The sequence below is a fragment of the Melospiza georgiana genome, chromosome 4 (genome assembly GCF_028018845.1).
Source record: "Melospiza georgiana isolate bMelGeo1 chromosome 4, bMelGeo1.pri, whole genome shotgun sequence".
Lineage (NCBI taxonomy): Eukaryota > Metazoa > Chordata > Aves > Passeriformes > Passerellidae > Melospiza > Melospiza georgiana.
The window spans coordinates 30,915,095-30,928,438 of record NC_080433.1 but is presented as its reverse complement, the minus strand read 5'-3'; the positions used below and the strand labels follow the sequence as shown (position 1 = coordinate 30,928,438).

Below are 13,344 nucleotides of genomic sequence, written 5' to 3'. Positions count from 1 at the left end.
GAGGGGAGAGGGAGGTCAGTGCCTCTGGCAAGAAAAGGAGCAGAAGGGCGAGCCCACACATGCATGCAAAAACAATGAGCATCACAGGAGGGAGGCTGCTCCTGCTGCTCCAGCCTGCAGATGAGCAGAGACACATCTGTAGGGCTGCTCTGCCAATGAGGAGGACTTGAAAGCTGGAGCAGGGTTAAACTGCTTGGGTTGTCTGCCCTGAGTGGAGCAGAGGCATCAGCAGGGATGCCTGCAGAGGGCCAGGGGAGAGAGGGAGAACAGGGCTGGGGACCACCAGGAGAGAAATGTGAGGGAGGGCGGTTCAGGTGTGCAATGGAGCTGTGCAGGTAGGGGGAGCAAGGGGTGCACATGCATTGGGCTCAAACCAGCAGTGATTCATTTTAGGGTCTCAAACCTCCCTGAGCCCATCTGGCTGAACTTTCATCTCTTCCAGGTTGCACGAGAGGGCTGAAAGCAATCTCCCTGCCTTCCCCATGCCAAAATACTGCCTGTTGAAAAGGGTTTGCAGCACTGTGAGGGCCTGGTGCCACAGAAAGGGAACTCCATACCATAGTTTATCAACAGGCTGAGCTCAGGGCCTGGGGGATGGAAAATTAAACAAAATCAGCACACAGTCACACTACCAGCTGTTCTAAAAGGGTTTGGTTGTACTCCTGTTGAACCCACAAGACACACTTCTCCCCTGTCCTTTGCATCCTTGTAAAGCCCTACAATCCTGGATTAACACCTGTATTCTTCTGCAGTTGCTCTGGCTCAGGTCAGACATTATTGCCCTGTGGTTTGCTCCCTGACAACCCAGTGACACATAAGGACTTGAGAGCAGGTCTTTGCTGATACAACCCAGTGCTCCAGCACTCAGGCACAGCACACTCCATTTCAGCTAGAATCTGTCCCTGGCTGCAGCTACTCATTCCGCACATGGGCAGCTGGCAGGACACAGTTTCTGATCTGGAACAAAATCGATGCAAACAAAGTAATCCTAAGAGATGCCCAGGTGCCACTTGAGTCTTTTTGAATAGCTGAAATACTACAGCACAGCTTGGAGGAACAATTCCAGAGATTCCTGCCTGGAGGAAAATTAAAGCTTTCTGTCACCTGCTGTGCCCCTGGCCTTAGTCAGATGAAGATCCTCTCCCCATGCTGCTGTGGCCTCTGCCACCTCAGCTTGCCCACTGCCTGATGGCCTCTCTGGGGCAAGAATGTCTTTTCCAGGACAGGTTTGGGACCACTGAAGCAACTGGCAAAGCCTTGTAGCTGGGGACCAAGCAAGCCTCATATCTAACACCTAAGAGTGAGAAGGAGAGAAAGGAGCACCGGAGCTTTGGTGGGCCCATGTCCTCTTCCCCTAACCAGCTGTTGGTGGCACAGGTTGCAAAGGGCTTGGGAAACACCCCTGCCTGCCTCAGTGGGGAACTGCAGCAGTCAGATCTGCCACGGTGATGCTGCTGGACCCACAGGACAGCACAGAAGAAGCAGGCAACATCAGCAATGCTGTTATTTCCATCAGCAGGAGACAGCAGGAACTGCAGCGCTTCAGCATCGGGACTGAGGCTTCAGGGAAGGCATAGCAGAGAGTCTGGTCACAGAGTGAGACGATGGGGATGGGGTGCAGCCCCTGGAGGAGGAAATAGGAGGCAGACAAATATCTGCTGCACTGCAGGACACCTTTAATGACACTTTCATGTGCTGGTTGCCAGTGCTACTGCCAGCACACTGCAACAGCAGCTGGCTGACTCATGGTGCAGGCTGTGATGCCTTGAGGAACGGTCCTGCTTTTGGCAGTGTGCTGCTCAGGCCTTTTTCCCCATCAGAGGCACTTGGTTGTGGGCAGGGATGGTGCTGAAGAGGTGTTTCCTGGTTCTGGCCCCTCAGGGCAGCGCTCCGTGCTTCCGTCCCACCTGGGTGAAGGCCTCCACGCAGCGGTCGATGTCCTCGTCGCTGTGCACGGCCGAGATCTGCACCCGGATGCGCGCCTTGCCCTTGGGCACCACGGGGTAGCTGAAGCCAATCACGTAAATGCCTGGGGAGGAAGCGCAGGCAGAGTCAGAGCTGGCTGGGATGGAGGCAGGCTGAGGTGCACGGGGTGACAGAAAGGCTCCCCTCCCAATGACCACTGCCAGCCGTCAAGGCTTTCAAGTGCCATCTGCTCCCAAGCATGGAAATGAGGTTAAGGGCCAGCAATGGGGATGAAGTCCAGCATAGAGCATTAATGTAAATCCCCTCCCTAACAGAGAAAGAAAGTGCAGCCAGCAACATCTGGGGGAGACCATGACGATGTATGCAGCTGGAAGGTGGAGGAGTACTGGATTTCATGCAGGAACATTCTCTGAAGGAGGGCACCACCACCAACAGCCCCTTTCCTCAGGGAACGTGTCTGCATACTGAGCTCCCTCCCCAGATCACCTCTGTTGAGCATGTCCTCTGCCATCACTGAGGCCAGCCGAGCATCCCCCACCATGACTGGACAGATGGGGTGGTCTTTCCCTGAGATGGTGAAGCCAGCCGCCGTCATCTTACTTCTGAACCTGGTGAAGGGAACAACAGGATGAGTAAAAACCTCAACAACCCTGTCCTTGGAGACCTCTGCCTTTCTTTCCCCTGGGAGCCCTGCCCACTGAGAACTGGGTAAGGTTTGCTCCACTCTTCATCTTCTGTGCAGGGAAGAGATCTCTCCTCTTGGAGTGACCTCCTACCGTGTCCTGCTCAGCAAAATGGGACTGCAGAGTCTTGAGTGGACAATGTGTCCCAGCTCACACAGCATCCAGATGTGACACATCTACCTGACACAGACAGGCACATCCTGCAGCTTTCCCTGAGCCCTGATTTGCCAACTGTCTTCACAGTTATCACTGGGAAAGGAGGGGTGAATAAATCACAGACAGCTCACACCTAACAAAGCTGCCCCTGCTCCCACCCCCACATGGCCCCCTCACCGTTGGGTTTTGGCAGCCATAGACTGTGCAATGGCATTGCTCTCCATGAGCAGGTCCAGGGCCTTGGATGCACAGCCCACCACGGCAGGGGGCAGGCTGTTGGAGAAGAGGTACGGGCGGGAACGCTGGCGGAGCAGATCGATGAGGGGTTTGGGACCTGTTGTGTACCCACCTGCAGACAGAGGAGAGAGAAATGGACAAGGCACCCCAGGGTGACCAGTTTAGAGTGAGGCTTCTTGATAAAGCCAACCTGGCATCTATAGCAGGAATTTAGGTACAAAACCAGGTCTAAACATCACAGCTGATATTTTTGACCAAGAGCTTCCACCTTGACACCAAAGGCAAATGCATGCAAAAGATGAAAGTGTAAGGGGCACATGGCAGGATCTCCCTTAATCCTGCAGCAACATCACAAACCAAGCCGTATGCCACCAGTGGAAAAGGATAACATGCATTTTTTACTCTATCACTAAGCAGAGGAAGAAAATGTAAGACTGATGCTGTAGAGCTCTTTAGGGCAGGCAGGATGCTGGACAGGAAAATGCCCTCACCTGCAGCTCCTCCAAGAGCTTTTCCCAGGGTAGAATTGATGATGGTGACTTTGTCCATCACTCCCAGGAGCTCATCAGTACCCCTGTAGGAAAAGAAACATCACATTATCAGCTGTGCCAGCACGCACCAGGGAAGCTGCCAGATACCTCAAGGAAAACAAAGCACTGCCAGCCAGGTCTCTGGCATCCCTCCTTCTAGACAAGGAAGAACAGCCCCTTGAATAGTTCAACCCAAGTGCTGACCTTCCTCTCCTGCAGAAAGCCTAAGCTGGGACCTCATCAAGTAAGAGCATGGGTTCTTCATCCCTTAGAGATGGGAAAGTGCTCAAACTTCCCACACAGAAGTTTAATAATCCAAGCAAAGCACTTGCCAGGAGAGGTGGTGCCCAGATGAGATGGTCACACCATCTGTTACACACTGAGAAGCAGCTGTCACTTGGGAGTGGATCACTGCTGAAGGATCTCCTTTCAGTCCAAAGGTGAGGTGCAAAGCCTTCAAGGAGTCCCCACACAAAAACATGCTGGCCATCAGCACCTTGGTCCTTGCTTCCGAACTAGTCAGGGTAGGAGGTAGAACCAGGGCAGTCACTCACCGCCCGTTGGGTCCCAGGAACCCCGTGGCGTGGCATTCATCGATGAAGACCAGGGCATCGTACTTGTGGGCCAGCTGGCAGATCTCTCTCAGCGGCGCGATGTCACCGTCCATGGAGAAGGCTCCGTCAGTGGCCACCAGCCGCAGCCGATGCTTCTGTTGGAGAGAAGAAGGCATCCCCAGGAGTGAAGATGTCACCCTGAGGAGAGGGGCTGGCAAAGGGACATGCTCACACTCCTGTTCAGAGAGGATGCGCCTAACTGAGATGGAGGGGACTGGCATCACAACCAGCTGCTTTGCCACCTTGCCCATCCATGCCTGTTGGCAAAAAAAATGCCTATGGCATGGGAAAGGGCAGAACTCACCCCCAGGACTGGCTGCTGCACAGGCAGCACAGCTAAACAAGTGCCCTGGTGCTGGGGTGAGAGCAGAACTCCATACCTGAGCTTCCTTCAGCTTGGCCTCCAGGTCCTGCATGTCCATGTGCTTGTAGCGGTACTTGTTGGCCTTGCACAGGCGGATCCCATCGATGATGGAAGCATGGTTCAGCTCATCTGACAGCACTGCATCCTCTGGGGTCAGCAGGGCCTGGCCGTGCCAAACAGAAAGGATCATCCTTTGCTCTGGATGCCACCTCACTGACATCTCCCAGCCTCCCTCAGTACAGAGAACAAGGCTGTGATTGATTCCAGTGGCCACGTCTCTCCTGACACTGCTAGACTTTGTATTTCCTTCCTAGTCACCTTATCCATATTTCTTTATGCCAGGCTCTTGCTTGTGGCTTCTGAGCTCAAAATCTCCCTCCCCCTTTCCTAACATGTGAGATCACTCCTGCCCCTCACCTACACTTTCAGGGGGAGTACAGACCTCAGCAGAAATGGGAGCCCTCCCCAAGAGCTGGAGCAGGCTGGAGCCAGCAGAGATGAGGGTGGTTAAATGCCTCTGCATGGCTTCCCTGGTGCAAGGGCCCCAAGGCAGGCTCCTCACCACCAGCCATTGCCATCCTTTCTGGTGCACAGAGCTCACAGCAGAGGCTCTGGAGGCATGGCAGCCACATTGCTGTCACCTCCCTCCTCCATGCACAACACAAGGGAAGCCTCATGAACCTCAAAGATACCAGCGTTGGCATCAAAGCAGCTGGCATAGAGAATGGCATCTTCCCGCTGGTGGAAACGTGCAATCTTCTCCTCCAGGTCCTTGTGTATGCTCTAAAGAGAAGAGAGGAGCAGGAGTCAACACTGGGCCAGCACAAGTCCTTGCTTGCCCACTGCTGTTAAATGCTGACTTGAAAGGGGAGGACACAGACAGGTTTTATCCAGAAAAGGTGTGTGTGCGTGGGAGAAGATAATTGTGTTCAGCAAATGCAGCCCTAAAGTATAATTATGGGTTTGGATGCCAAAGCTCAGCAGGGAGACTCCAAGCTCCCCATGCACAAGGGAGAAGCTCTGCTTGTTCTTTGCACTTAACCACGCAGCACTCAAAAAAGGCTCCAGCAGGGATAAACTGGGCTGATGGAGCCACTTCAAATCAGGTTCACTGTAATTTTGACCCGAAAGAGAGAGAAAAAGACATTTATTTTCTGAATTCAGAGGGATGTTCAGTTTCTTTGCTCTCAGGTGTTGTAATGGTTTAAATTGGCGTATTTCCAGATGATTGGCTAGTGGGGATTTTTGGCAGGCTCCTTTTCTCACGGGGCCACGTGTAAGTTAGCGCGGAGCCCGCATGCCGAGAGGGGAGTCTACGTGGACACCCTGCGAAAGGCCCGCGGGGCAGGGGAAGGGATGCTGCCCGCTACCTGGGTACCGCAGATAAAGCGGACGGAGCTGAGCCCGGCGCCGAACTTCTCCAGGGCTTCCACAGCGGCACGGATCACCTCGGGATGGCTGGAGAGCCCCAGGTAGTTATTGGCGCAGAAATTGATGATCCCTGCGGGAGCAGAAGAGAAAGCAAGGGCATGGCACCGAGGGAAAGGACCGGGAGCCTCCTCCTCCCCTCCGCGCCCCCTGCACGCACCGGCGCCGCCGCCCGCCAGGCGGAGGTGGGGACCCTGCCGGGAGGCGATGACGCGCTCGCTCTTCCAGGTGCCGGCGCCGCGGATCTCCTCCAGCTCGCTCTCCAGCCGCCGCCGCAGCTGCGCCGCCGCCGCTCCCGACGCGGCCCGGGGGGCCCCGGCCCCGGCCCCGGCCCCGGCCCCGGCCCCGCGCAGCGCCCGCACCGCCACCGCCCGCCACATCCCGGCGCTCCGCCCCGCACGCCCGGGGGCGGGCCCCGCGCCCCACCGCCGCTAATTACCCACGGGTTAATTACTGACCAATGCCCATTGGCCGCCGGGGCACCGCCCCCCGTGGGCGGGGCGAGCGCCGGCCGTGCTGCAGCGGCTCGGAGCGCTTGGGCGCCTTCTCTAGGAGGCGTTCGGCGTCTTCTTTGGAGGAGAGGATCTGTCCCAAGGGGTTTAGGCACCGCAGAGCCAGATATGTGATGCCCGGAGTCTGAGGGATTTTGGGAGAACGCCATCCGTGAGATTTAGGAACTGTAATGGGGTCGCGTACTAGGGTCTGAGGGATTTCATACCAACAGGGCATCACAGACCTCAAGGATCAACAAGCCCAGGAGCATTAGGTGCCTCTGCCTAGGGATTTGGGGTCCTCAGCACAGCTGACTTGGATCCTTGCAGATAGGTGATTAATGGGTGCCCACCACTGGGGGTAATGAGCCATGGGTCTGTGGTATGTGGGTGTATCCAACTGAGGCGACCAACAATCCATTGGACAGAGAGGTTTAGGATTTACCAGGTGAAAATTAGAATACCCAGACCCAAGGGATTTGAGCACCTCTGGCCAAAAGTGTTTGTAAACTATAGGCTCAGTGGCTTTAGACACGAAGGCCCATAGAATGATCGAATGGTTTGGGTTCGAAGGCACCTTAAAAATCATGTAGTTCCAAGCTTGTGCCATGGGATGGGACACCTTCACTACACCAAGGTGGTCAGAGCCCTATCAAAACTCAGCCTGAGTACTTTTAGGGATAGGGCATCCACAACTTCTCTGTTTTGTCTGGATTAGGTATGTCCTTCCTACAGCTGACTGGGGAGTTCTGTGGCCAGACCACTCATTCCAGGGGACTAAGGTACCAGGCTCTTGAAAAGTGTTCAGGGTCTTCAGTCTAGGTGTTCTGGTAGCCTTTGATCCAAGGGTCTTAGGAGCAAGAGCCCACAGTGATTAGGTGCATCCAGGCCAACGATTTCAGTATCCTGAAGTACTGAATTTGGAATTCTTAATGGCTAAAGGACTCAGGCACCATTTGCCCAAGTGATTTAGGAAGAACAGGCTGAAGGATTTGGGAGCCATCAGGAGAGGGTGAAGACCCTGGGCATATGAGAGTTAGGCACAGCAAGTCCAAGGGCCCTGGGCACCCAGAGCCCCAGGGATTTCGGAGCTCCTGGCCCAGGTGGTTTGGGATCCTGATGGTCGAGAAGTTTATTTGTCTCTAGCCAAGAGGGATTAGGCAGCCCCTGCCTGAGACTTGCTGAGCAGTGAGGCCAGCCCACAGGCACCTTGCCAGCCCTGGCTGTCAGGATCACCAGCCCAGCCCAGGGAGGGGCTCTGGCAGGGGACAGGCAGGCCCTGGAGTCGTGCCAGCCCCCACTGGGCACAAAGCCAGAGCCCTCGGGTCACAGCAGGGCTGAGCCCAGCAGCTCTGCCTCACCCTGCCCTGGCTGCCCACCACATCCCACCTGCAGAGCTGTCCACTGCCTCAGGGTGCTCCTCCATGGGGAGCAAAGATGCTTATGGCTGTGTTTGTCCTTGCTCCCCACGGTGATCCCACTTCCCACTTCATGGACACCTTCAACTCCTGGAAAGCCAATGTGGACAGACTCTGGCCCCGCTCCATCTCCTCTGTCCCATCCCTGCCCCAAAAGTCCCTGCCACCACCCAGCTGTGCTGAGCAGCTCCACATGCTGGCAGGCAGCCTGGTTATCTCCAGTGCCAGCTTGACCTCATACCCAGCAGCCCAACATTCCTCACCTCATCCCCATGGCGGGGATCTGCAGCACTGGATGAGGGAACAGAGACCCCTTTTCCTCCTCTGGGGAAGGCCAGGGCTTTCGCAGCCATTTTTTCTGGCTTCCACACCCATGTCTTTGCCTGGCCCCAACAAACTCATAACCCCCCAGGAGCTGCAGCAGGACCAGGAATTGAAATCCTGCACAACCCCAACAGGCACACAGAGTCACCATCACTCCCAACGCACAACAAGCAGTCCAGCATTAATAAAACCAACAGACACCAGACACACAAGAAATTTCTGAGATAGCAGAATAAAAACCCAGACCAGTAACACTTTAAAATTGTTTTTTTTCATTCATCAACTGCCTTGTTTCAGCTATTTCAATTCATGAATAGAGCAATTCTTTATAAAATGCAGGAGAAAGGCAACAGCTATTTACAGAACCAATGGGGAGAGTACCGAAACGCCTCTAGACTTCTCACTTCTTCTTGGGCGACTTGCGGGCACTGGACTTGGCTCTGGACTTCGACCGCCTTGCCTTCTTGGGCTTGGACGTCTTCAGGGACTTGGCCTTAACAGTCTTTGGCTTCTTGGCTTTCTTTGGGCTCCTTGACTTCTTCCTGGCCTTCCTGGCGGCAGACTTGGGCTTCTTGGCCGGGGACCTGGCTTTCCTGGACTTAGCCGGCTTGCGGGGCGAAGTGGATCTCCTGGCTGTCTTCTTCCTCTTCTTGGAAGGAGACCTCTTCCTGGACGGAGACCTCTTCCTGGACGGAGACCTCTTCCTGGATGGAGACCTCTTCCTGGATGGAGACCTCTTCCGCTTGGCTAGGCGGAAAGAGCCGGAGGCACCAACTCCTTTGGTCTGCTTGAGGACTCCGGTGGCCAGCAGGCGCCGAATGGCCAGCCTGATCTGGACGTCGGCGTTCTGGCCCACCTTGTAGTTGCTCTTCACGTACTTCTGGATGGACTGCCGGGACGCGCCGCCGCGGCTCTTGTCGGCCCGGATGGCTGCCTTGATCATGTCCGAGTACGCCGGGTGGGCTGCTGGCCGCCGGGCTGAGCGAGCCCGCTTGGGCTTGGTGGCCGGAGCCGGTGGCAGTGGGATCGGGCTGTCGCTCATGGCGAGTGCTTCGTCCCGCGATGCCCCGCTACGCCCGCACGGCCTGGGACCCCCGCCCCGGGGCGGGGAGAGGCTGGAAGGGAGCGGTGGGTGCGCGAAGCCGCAGCAGAGCCGGTGCCGCTCTGCCCCCGCCGGTGCCCCCGCCGGTGCCTCTGCGGCCGCGCCCGCTGCGGGCTCCCTTTAAAGCCGCGGTGCGGACCGCGGGGAGGACTGCCCCGCGCACGCCGCCCGTGTCCCCGCGTGTCCCCTGCCACGCCCTGACCCGAGCCACCGCAGGGACAGTGCGGGGACACGGTGCAGTAAACAACAGTATTTGGGGGAATACATGGTGGGGACCAGGAGGGACAACGGTGGGATTAGCGGGAGACAGAGATGAGCGAGGACTTGTAAGGGACATTTAGTGGGGCACTCAGGTACAAGGTGCATTTGGAAGGATATCGTGTAGGGACATAGAAGCACACTGGGGGGACATTGGGGACACTGGTATGTCAGGGATATTCAGAGCAACATCAAGAGATGCAGAGGGACACAGGGCAGACACAGGGACATTTACGGGCAACACAAGGGATGTGCTGGAAAAATATCAGGGGACAAGGAAATACACTATGGAACATATTAAGGGAGCAAGAAGGGACACTAGAGAAGACGCTGGGCATGGCACCAAGGAGAAAACGGGGAGCACTGGGCACAAGTCAGCTCAGCAGCAATACCCCATGGCCAAGTGCCGCTACTCCCTCTTCTGCCCCTTTGCTCTCCACCAGGTGCTTTAGAAACACCAGCTCAGCCCTTGCATGTGGATGGTGAGGGGTCACAAATAACAGGCTGTCTCCTTGTTTTGGAAGACACACACAACTCCTAGTGTGGGGACAGAGCAGGGACATAGTGGCAATCAGCCAGACATCCTTTCCCCGCTGGGTGAGTGGTCGGCTGTTCCTGGGAGATTAAATATAGCCACTATCTTCATCTTGCCTGTAGGATTTAGATGATGTTTTCCCCTTATTTTTTAAAAACACACGGGTGCAGCCACCTGGTGCCCACCAACATGCCATGCTGGGCTCAGAGTTGAGCCAAACCTCCCAGTGCTTCAGTTTAGCATTAAAATACACAGTGAGCACCTCTCAACAGCCTCTGAGTGCCCTGGGTGTCCAGGTCCATGAAAACCACCAGCCAGGGACACACAGAAGTGTGCATCAATAAAACATCAATATATATATATAAATACAAATATAAATGCAGAAATTCAAATAATAGAAATAGTAGAAATTGAGATAATAGAAATAGAACAATAGAATCATAGGATTGTTTGGGTTGGAAGGGACCTTAAAGATCATCCAGTTCCAATTTCCCTGCCATGGGCAAGGACACCTTCCAGTAGACCAAGTTGCCGGAGTCCCATCAAACCTGGCCTTAAACACTTCCAGGCATCCACAACTTCCATGAGCAACCTGTTGCAGTGCCTCATCACACTCACAGTAAAGAATTTCTTCCTGTATCTAATCTAAACTTGCCCTCTTTCAGTTTAGAGCCATTCTCCCTTGTCCCATCACTACATTTAAACAGAAATAGGAATCTTTGATGTGAAGACCTGGCCTGGAAGAAGACACTCAGGCCCCTGATGCTTTCCCACAGACGGAAGGACCAAGTGCATCTCCTTGAGCCTTCCTCCCTGATGGAGTTTCTTCACAGGCTCTATTCCATGTGGGGAGTGGGAAAGGTTCTCAGCACCTGCAAACTTTTTGATTTAATTAGGAGCAAAGTGCTTCTAATTGTGGACAGGAATAACCACCCTCCTGCCTCCCTTGGGGTTTGTTTTTGTTTAGGATGCAATAAATAAATGGCTTTCCATCCCATATGGAGCGCAGGAGCTCTGGTGGCCTCTGTGCAACACTTTGACCGTCCAAGGGACCTCTCATTTTTCCTATCTGGGAATGAGCCGTGGGCGCTGGCTGCTGCACATAGGCAAACCCAGGCATGCAGATAAGGCACATCTGGTTCTATTTGCATCCAAGTTTGCAACCGTCGCGCGTGGCTCGCCCGCGCCAGGCTCTGAGGGGACACCAGGAGGCTTAGGGGGGGTTAGGAACTGGCCCCAGGGTTGGCACAGCACCACGGGCTGCCTGCAGAGCCTCCAGCCCTAAAAGCCAGGCAGCAATTATCAATCCAGTGCAGGGATGGGGAGGGACAGGGCAGATGCTTTACCTAACTTTGGCACCTTAGGGGTCTAATCTCACTGGCTCACCTGGGCAGCTCCTGCTGCTGATCCGGGCTGCTCGTCCTCCTCCGGCGGGTGCCGCTGCTGGCAAACAAACATGCTCTCCCCTGTGCAGGGAGCTTCTGGCTCTTTCATACTCTCTAGATCCCTATTTTCAGTCAGTCAAACTAAGGGGAAGATCCTGTGCCCCCAGGCAACTCACTGGAGGGAAGGCACACAGGGGGTCACAGCTCATCAGGCTGCTGCTGGCTTTGCTCACGGGGGTAACCTGGTCAAGGCAAACCCCCAAGCACCCCAGCTGATATTGGAATGCACCCCTTGAACTTTGCACTGTTTTCACAATGCATCTTTAACACGAACTGGTCAGGACTGAGAGGATGAGAGGGTTTTCCAGCTCCTGGCAGGATGTCAGGCCTGGAGGTTGAAGGCAGATGCCAAGCAATGCAAGCCCTGATGCCTCTGGGAAGTGGGTACAGTGCTTTTGGCACCCCACTGCAGGCAGCACAGGGGACTCATCCAGAAGGAAGAGTTTTTCCTATAGGCACACATGCCACCAAGGCCATCTTGGGTTCATGCCTGTATTTTTGGCCACAGGAACCTTCCACCATGCCCAGGATGGGGTGGGTTACCCCCTACATCCACTTTTCTCCTCAGGAGTTGCTACCCAACCACTCCAAACCTCCCAAGCCTTCCCTTTCTGGCATTATTCTGCAGAAATTGGGAAATCCCACATCTCCAACAAATCCCAGAGGACAGAGCCTGGCAGAAGAATCCTCTCTGTAATCCTGTTTACCTTCTCCTCCCTGCCTGCACTGAGTTCAACCAGACCCCATGGGGATTTACACATTTCCAGCTGCAGATTTCATCTTAAATGGTCAAACCATGTCCACTGTGGCTGTGCTACAGATCCATGGGGTAATAGCCCCTGCCTTGTAGGGGCAGGACAGCTGTTCATAGGCTTTTGGGAGCACCAGGGCTTCTGGTAATTAATGTCAGAGATAACATTTCATTTTACCCAGTTTCCATTTCAGAGAGACTCAAAATCCCCAGCAGTGGAACTTGGTCTTGGTGGTGCTCGGATCCAAGTACTTCTGTGCTTTTTTAAGAGCAAAACAGGGAAACTAGCTGAAGTTCCAGCTGTGCTCATAAGAGTTTCAGCTCTGAGCCCCCGGTGTGCAATGCAGTGTGGCCAGCCCAGCATGAAGCCACTCAGCCTGGCCATTGCTAGGGGCAGAGCGGGCTTGAAGGACACAAATAAATGGCAAAGGGGCATCACCCCTGCCTGCTGGACTGATTACTGTTTTAAAAGATTTATGGGCTGTTTTTAAGGCCAAGCTCCTTATGTGAGCTGGGGTGCTGGCTCCCATACCACCACGGTGCTGCACAGCTGTGGGTTTTCCCTGTGCTGGAGGCTGGGATGTTCCTCACAGCCACAGCCCGACTGCAAGCAAGCGGATGGGGCACAGCCATCGCTTTGGGATGTTTTTGGGCTCTGTCAGCCATCATGCCCGTCACCCACAGGCATGTTGGTCATCTCCTCTCCTGGCCACTCTTCCCATGCCAGGTCCCCTGCTGCCAGGAGATAAGGCCGTGGAGATGCCGGGTGAGCGTATCGCCGCAACGCAGGCAACACAGGCTCTGCCCGATTAGCACCGCGCCAATTTCGGAGGCGCGTCCCCATGGCCCCGGGATGAGGGGCTGGCTCTGCCCTGCTGGGGCTGATCTGCAGCCACAGAGCCTCAAGGAGGGGCAGCTCCACCACATGTCAGGGGCACACACATTTTGCTCGTGCTTGCGCCACGCGCTTATCGGGCTGAGCAGCCCTCGTCTGAAAGGCAGAAAAAAACAACACAACAACCCAACAAACCAACCCAAACACAAGATACCAAACTCTTCGGGGAAGAGAGGGGTCAGCAGGC

At 55.1% G+C, this 13,344-nt stretch overlaps 2 protein-coding genes across 2 annotated transcripts; both read right to left on the bottom strand.

Moving 5' to 3' along the window:
• Nucleotides 1–1,656: 1,656 nt before the first annotated feature.
• On the bottom strand, nucleotides 1,657–6,318 carry GCAT (glycine C-acetyltransferase). Its single transcript, XM_058023351.1, has 9 exons — nucleotides 6,099–6,318; nucleotides 5,881–6,011; nucleotides 5,192–5,293; nucleotides 4,527–4,673; nucleotides 4,087–4,241; nucleotides 3,494–3,576; nucleotides 2,943–3,114; nucleotides 2,413–2,534; nucleotides 1,657–2,029 (listed from the first exon to the last, which is right to left on the bottom strand). Exons 1-9 carry the CDS (start codon nucleotides 6,316–6,318, stop codon nucleotides 1,878–1,880), a joined length of 1,284 nt encoding a protein of 427 aa, XP_057879334.1. The 3' UTR covers nucleotides 1,657–1,877.
• A 2,102-nt stretch (nucleotides 6,319–8,420) lies between these two features.
• LOC131083049 (histone H5) lies at nucleotides 8,421–9,352 on the bottom strand. Its single transcript, XM_058023352.1, has one exon. It carries the CDS (start codon nucleotides 9,211–9,213, stop codon nucleotides 8,572–8,574), a length of 642 nt encoding a protein of 213 aa, XP_057879335.1. The 5' UTR covers nucleotides 9,214–9,352; the 3' UTR covers nucleotides 8,421–8,571.
• Between the last annotated feature and the right edge of the window lie 3,992 nt (nucleotides 9,353–13,344).

Excerpts from the sequence above, each read along its gene's own strand:
- LOC131083049 (XM_058023352.1), bottom strand. The coding sequence starts at position 9,213 with ATGAGCGACAGCCCGATCCCACTGCCACCGGCTCCGGCCACCAAGCCC.
- GCAT (XM_058023351.1), bottom strand. The coding sequence starts at position 6,318 with ATGTGGCGGGCGGTGGCGGTGCGGGCGCTGCGCGGGGCCGGGGCCGGG. Across the intron at positions 5,294-5,880 it reads GCTTTATCTGCGGTACCCAG|AGCATACACAAGGACCTGGA; the intron begins GTAGCGGGCAGC and ends TCTTCTCTTTAG. Across the intron at positions 3,577-4,086 it reads TTCCTGGGACCCAACGGGCG|GGGTACTGATGAGCTCCTGG; the intron begins GTGAGTGACTGC and ends CTTTTCCTACAG.